This window comes from Anabrus simplex, chromosome 1, assembly GCF_040414725.1.
Source record: "Anabrus simplex isolate iqAnaSimp1 chromosome 1, ASM4041472v1, whole genome shotgun sequence".
NCBI classification, from domain to species: Eukaryota; Metazoa; Arthropoda; class Insecta; order Orthoptera; family Tettigoniidae; genus Anabrus; species Anabrus simplex.
In genome coordinates this window covers 860,743,356-860,750,048 of record NC_090265.1, presented here as the reverse complement: position 1 = coordinate 860,750,048, position 6,693 = coordinate 860,743,356, and the positions used below count along the sequence as shown (strand labels likewise).

Genomic DNA, 6,693 nt, shown 5'->3' with positions numbered 1-6,693 from the left:
GGTACTTGCTCCTTGCATTTTTTTTTCGTATGGCTATTTCTAGCCGAGAGCAGCCCTTGAAGGTAGGGAACCGCGCCGCGCCGCGCCGCGCGGAACAAGCTTGTGGAACATTCCACGGGCCATTTTCCGAGACTTCGCCCATACAGCACACCTCACCGCGCCGCGCCGCCTCTCTCCAGTTGGGGAAGTGCAGCTCACACAGAAATATGAGTTCCATTTCCGAGGAGGACTTATTATTTGCGGTTGCGATACTTGCAAATGAGGAAGAAGAAAAACGCGAAAGAAAAGTTTGGGCCCACAACATTTATGAGAAAATGGAAACGAACGGAGAGTTTCACCATTTATTTCCTGATCTACTAAAGGACCGAAGTAAATTTTCCCACTGCTTTCGTATGTCCCAAGAAAAATTCTATGAAGTATTGAACCTAGTTAAGCCGTGTGTACCGAGTTCGATCGCTGCAGTCGCTTAAGTGCGGCCAGTAGCTAGTGTTCGGGAGATAGTAGGTTCGAACCCCACTGTCGGCAGCCCTGAAAATGGTTTTCCGTGGTTTCCCATTTTCACACCAGGCAAATGGTGGGGCTGTACCTTAATTAAGGCCATGGCCGCTTCCTTCCCACTCCTAGCCCTTTCCTGTCCCATCGTCGCCATAAGACCTATCTGTGTCGGTGCGACGTAAAGGAACTAGCAAATAAAAAAGCCGTATGTAGAGCGAGAAAATATCACCTTTCGCCGAGAAAGGCGTACAGTGCACAATACCACTAACCGCGTGAAGGTACGAGCGTGCTGGCACTAGTCGAGGACTCACGAAGACTGCCGAAACGGCACGAAACCACATTCTTTCCATTAATCCTTCCTTCTACCCTCGCCCATACAAGCGCGCCGAAAGGAAAAAGTTCCCTTCCAGAAACGTGGGGGCTTCTGGTGCGGAAATTCCACAAGCTTGTTCCGCGCGGCGCGGCGCGGCTCCCTGCAGTGGGCGTTAAGCCATTTCATTTCACAAGAAGCAGACCACGGAAAATTCTTCTCGGCTGCGCTGCGCGGCGCGGCGCGGTGTAGTGGGCGATTACCTTAAAGGTAATCGCCCACTGCAGGGAACCGCGCCGCGCCGCGCGGAACAAGCTTGTGGAACATTCCACGGGTCATTTTCCGAGACTTCGCCCATACAGCACACCTCACCGCGCCGCCTCTCTCCAGTTGGGGAAGTGCAGCTCACACAGAAAGATGAGTTCCAGTTCCGAGGAGGATTTATTATTTGCAGTTGCGCTACTTGCAAATGAGGAAGAAGAAAAACGCGAAAGAAAAGTTTGGGTCCACAACATTTATGAGAAAAGGGAAACGTACGGAGAGTTTCACCATTTATTTCCTGATCTACTAAAGGACCGAAGTAAATTTTTCCACTACTTTCGTATGTCCCAAGAAAAATTCTATGAACTATTGAACCTAGTTAAGCCGTGTGTAGAGCGAGAAAATACCACCTTTCGCCGAGCTGTACCATGTGAAGAAAGACTTGCTGTATGCCTCAGGTAAGTTATTTGATTCATTTATATTTTAATTTCATATTTTCTCGTACAAACAGAGTAACACAATATAGCTACAGTAATAGTAGTTACTGATAATTCAATGTAGCGTATCGAAAAGGTTTTTATTTATTTATTTTGTTGTCCGATACACAAAAGCCTATTTTATCCGAAGTTACTTTAGGGCTAAAGATGATAATAGATTATACAATTGCATCAGATTAAATAGTATGAAATTATCACAGAGCTGCTGAAAATTTCCATCCTAAGGTAAAGCACTAAATCATTTTAAGACTATACAGGTTCTGGAGGAAATAAAATATAAAATCATTGATTCAGTGTTTTTTTCAAAAGGCGTAGGTGAACAAAAGTTAGTTGGGAAACTAAATAAAACTTCCCCAAAGGCTGAATTTTTAATATACTTTTTTAAAATGGATTTTTTTACTAACATACTTTTATGGAACATGTTCCACTCGCTGAAATAATTGTAAAAATGTTTGTCCGGAAGATATGCGCAAAAGAAAATCGTGCAACTACGCCCTTTCCAAAAAAATAGACACAAAAACGTTCATTAAATTGTTTTAAAATGCAATTTATTTGCTAGAGACAGATATTTACAGAAATACGTGACAAAGACTAACACAAAATATAATATCAGTTTAGGACTTAAATTGGAATGTTTCGCAACACTAAGAAATTAGTGCAAATCTAAAGCACAGACAATTTGTTCAGATGGAATGTATTTGCTACACACTAAAATTACCGTACTACAAATCTGAAGCACAGAGAACCACTTACAACATAACAAAGCCATTGTTACTCAGCAGTTTAGGTTTGAAAACCTAATATACAGTATTATTTAATGCAAATCTAAAGCAAAGGAACATAGTTATAAAAAAACATTACTAAATAGAAATTCAAGTTGTTAAATTGAACGTATTTGCTACACTGAGAAATGAAAGCAAATCTGAATCACAGAGACAGATACCATGAACATATCATTGTTGCTCTAATAACATCTTATAACAAAAGCAGATGTCTCAATAATTTTGTGGGAGGCGGTATGTAGTTACAGCTCATGGAGAGTAGCGAAATGGTTTACACTTTAATTGTCGTTCACTGGGTGGTTGTCATCATTCGTCTGGTGATTTTGATTGAACTGGGGTGCCTGAATATGGCCTGGTGTTGGTGAGATTGGGATCTGTGAACCTGCTTGAGTGTGTGTAAGGATACTGGAAGAAGTCAAACTTGGTGGAAATCGATACTGGACAGGAATTTCGGGATGGATAAAATTTGGTGCTGGAAATGACTGCATATTGATTGCTTCAAATTCTGCCTGATGAATGATGGTGGAAATCTGACTTTTAATTTTTACTTGTAACTGTGGTGGAAATGTTCTTACTGTCTCTTCTACACTTTGAAAGTATTTGCGGAGATGGTCACCCTCTTGCCCCAGAGAAGATTGTCGCGATTTCTTCAACTCAACAAACTCTTTAAAAATAGCAGCCGAAGGTGTTAAAGGCGCAGTTTTCTTTCTCTTGCCACTCCACAATCCTGGTCGTTTGTCATTTTTCTGAGTATCTTCAGTTGTATGTGAGGAACCCGAGTCGACATTCTGAGATTCTTCCTGAACCTCAGAAATATCTGTTTGTTCATCGTCATCGGATGGAGTTCCTACATTGCTCACCTGGCTTCTCTGCATTGTGATGAAGGGCCTGATGAACTCCATTTGTGCCTCGAGGCGCCAAGGGTTGATTTTCTTGGCTGCTTGTCCAGATTTTGGTTGTCTTTTTCTTAAAGCCTTCCGATAACATTCCCGCAGGGACTTCCATTTGGCTCTGCACTCATCAGCTGAAAGTAAAAAAAAGATGTAATATAAATAAATAAATAAATAAATAAATAAATAAATAAATAAATAAATAAATAAATAAATAAATAAATAAATAAATAAGTTAATTATCTAACTATGCATAAAAGTTTAAATAATTTCTTAAATGTTTATATCATTATTGAAATATAAAAGCAATCAATCAATCAATCAATGAATTCAAATCAATTATCTAAAGGCTAAGCCTTGTCGCTGTAGCCACATCCCACGGTCTTGAGCAGTTCTCTTCATCGTGACGTAGGAAGCAAAACTGAGTATATCATATTTATTTCGTCCACTAGAAATTAAGAGAAACACGTAACCATCAATGGCTCAAAGCGAAATTGTACTAAATTTTGAGATGTTAAGAGACGTGCAGGATCTCTCCGAATATTTTACCAGTCAGAAAATTGTATCCTTTCAGTTTAGGGATTTCACAACTAAATTACAGGCTTTTGATCAAAATGACAGGGCATTTAATATTATCAAATTATTTCTTGTTAGCTGGAGAAAGAAAGTAATCAGATCAGAGATGAATTAAAATTTGTGATCATTTAACAAACGCAAAGAATTAGGCAAGAAGCAATAATATTTATTTATTTATTTATTTATTTATTTTATTTATTTATTTATGTATTTATTTATTTACTTTTTCTTTTCAGATTTCTTGCTACCGGGAACTCTTTCAGAACACTTGCATTTAGCTACAGACTTGGAGAGACAAGCGTCAGGAGGATTGTGTACGATGTGTGTGACGCTGTGTGGACAAAGTTGGTTCCTATTTTCATGCCTCAACCAGACAAAGAAATCTGGGAGAGAAATGAACTAGAGTTCCGAGAAAGATGGAATTTCCCGAACTGTGTGGGAGCAATGGACGGGAAACATGTGGTGTTTGACAAGCCAGCCAACAGTGGGTCATTGTTCTACAATTACAAAAAAAGCTTCTCCATTGTGCTTCTAGCTCTAGTCGATGCCAATTATAAGTTTGTGATGGTAGATGTAGGGGCTTTGGGAAAAAATAGCGATGGGGGAATATTTTCTAATAGTATTTTCGGAAGAAAACTTCAGCAGAACAAATTGGACTTTCCTCCGGATAAAATTCTACCTGGAACGAATGAGCTCATGCCTCATGTTATTGTTGCAGATGAAGCATTTCCTCTGCAACGGAACTTGATGAGGCCTTATCCCGGTGATGAATCAAAAAGAAACACGGAGAAGAGAATATACAATTACCGACACAGCAGAGCTAGAAATACCTGCGAGGATTCATTTGGCATTTTATCTAAGAAGTTCAGAATATATCAGAGGAAAATGCAAGTTTCGCCAGAACATATGACGAAATTTGTTTTGGCAACCTGCGTGCTTCATAATTTCTTACGCGAAGATCATCCAAATCTGCTTGCAGAACTTATAGAAGAAGCTACACCTGCGCTTCAAGATTTGAGAGGCACTGGAGGGACGTACACAGGATCAGCTCTTCGGATCAGGGACAGATTTAAGGACTATTTCAGCTCCCATGCAGGATCGGTTGAATGGCAAGAAAGAATGATAAATGTTGGCCGAAGGAACACTAACGAATAAAAATTAATTCTTAACGTATTGTCCTCGTTGAGAACTTAACATGATAGCCTACAATTATTAGTAAACGTTTTACATTAACTAAGTAGTATAATTTTAGACTTTTCATCATAATGAACCTAAGTTATCGTTTTTAATCTCTATATATTTGTTTTGATGAACAATTGCCTGACCGGAAACATAATCATGAAATGCATAGGATATGGCAATGAATATGTGAGGTAATAATTATTATAACAAACAATAAGTTTCTTAAGTAATAAGAAAACAAAAATGTGATCAATTGTTAAACATATTTATAATGTTTAAATCTGATGTCTTTTTCAGGTTGCACTACATCTGTTTATCTTTTAACTCCTTTCGTTTACTCTTTCTTTTGGTATAGGATCATTGTTTTCTTGTCACGTAGTACAATTTTGTAGCGGCTTTTGCTTTTACGCTACTACTTTCCTTCCAACACGTTTTGCTTATGGATAGAAGGCTGAGCGTTAATTATGGTGTCCTTAGAATTTAATGGCTGTATGTATTTGATATGTCATTTTTTTTAAATTCTTGTTTACTGTACTGGGTAATGAAAAGTTTTAATATTATTTTATTTTATAATAGCTTTAACGTGCTTGTCAATTGGAAATAAATATACTTACCACTGAGGCCCATTTCCTTGCTGATTTCATCCCACGAATTGTCCTTTGCCAGATTATCGTGGTACTTGGGATGAGAGGGATCGTACAGATGGGGATATTCCTTCACCAAAAGCAGCAATCCTTCTTCATTCATTCTGAAAACCTGAATTTAAAAAACGAAATGAAAACCTTAAATTTGTTTTACTTAACTTAATAAACGTGACTGAGGAGTTTGTTGGAGAACTAACACGTTTACATTTTTAAATTATATTCTAATTAAATTTACAATATAAAAACCACATGAAAACATCCGGCTCGATGTTGATTTTGTTGAATTCTAGCTCAATTTGGTTATGCATGATTTTACTTACCACAATGAACGATGAGAACAGGACAGAAGAGGAAACACAACTCAGAAGACAACAGAAACACAGACAAGATAACAGAAAGGCGTACAGTGCACAATACCACTAACCGCGTGAAGGTACGAGCATGCTGGCACTAGTCGAGGACTCCCGAGGACCGCCGAAACGGCACGAAACCACATTCTTTCCGTTATTCCATCCTTCTACCCTCGCCCAGGCAAGCGCGCCGAAAGGAAAAAGTTCCGTTCCAGAAACCTGGGGGCTTCTGGCGCGGAAATTCCACAAGCTTGCTCCGCGCGGCGGGGCGCGGCTCCCTGCAGTGGGCGTTAAGCCATTTCATTTCACAAGAAGCAGACCACGGAAATTTCTTCTCGGCTGCGCTGCGCGGCGCGGCGCGGTGTAGTGGGCGATTACCTTAAGGCAGACCCTCCGATGGGGGTGGGCGGTATCTGCCGTGTGTAGGTAACTGCGTGTTATTGTGGTGGTGTTATCTGTGGTGTGTGAGTTGCAGGAATGTTGGGGACAGCACAAATACCCAGCCCCCGGGCCATTGGAATTAACCAATGAAGTTTAAAATTCCCGTCCCGGCCAGGAATCGAACCCGGGACCCTCTGAACCCAATCCAGTACGCTGACCATTCAGCTAACGAGTCAGACTCCTTGCAATTTGTACCCATAGACAGTAGGTAGTAATGATCGATCTTTGAATGTTAAAATCTTAGCGTATTTGGTCGGTAGATGCA

The 6,693-nt window shown here is 39.9% G+C and overlaps 2 protein-coding genes across 2 annotated transcripts; one reads left to right on the top strand and one right to left on the bottom strand.

Moving 5' to 3' along the window:
• Positions 1-1,215: 1,215 nt before the first annotated feature.
• On the top strand, positions 1,216-5,454 carry LOC137500971 (uncharacterized). Its single transcript, XM_068227744.1, has 2 exons — positions 1,216-1,524; positions 4,048-5,454. The coding sequence occupies exons 1-2, from the start codon at positions 1,223-1,225 to the stop codon at positions 4,964-4,966; spliced, it is 1,221 nt and encodes a 406-aa protein (XP_068083845.1). The 5' UTR covers positions 1,216-1,222; the 3' UTR covers positions 4,967-5,454.
• LOC137500974 (uncharacterized) lies at positions 2,104-6,300 on the bottom strand. The gene is made up of 3 exons (XM_068227745.1): positions 6,062-6,300; positions 5,608-5,749; positions 2,104-3,369 (listed from the first exon to the last, which is right to left on the bottom strand). Exons 1-3 carry the CDS (start codon positions 6,131-6,133, stop codon positions 2,624-2,626), a joined length of 960 nt encoding a protein of 319 aa, XP_068083846.1. The 5' UTR covers positions 6,134-6,300; the 3' UTR covers positions 2,104-2,623.
• Between the last annotated feature and the right edge of the window lie 393 nt (positions 6,301-6,693).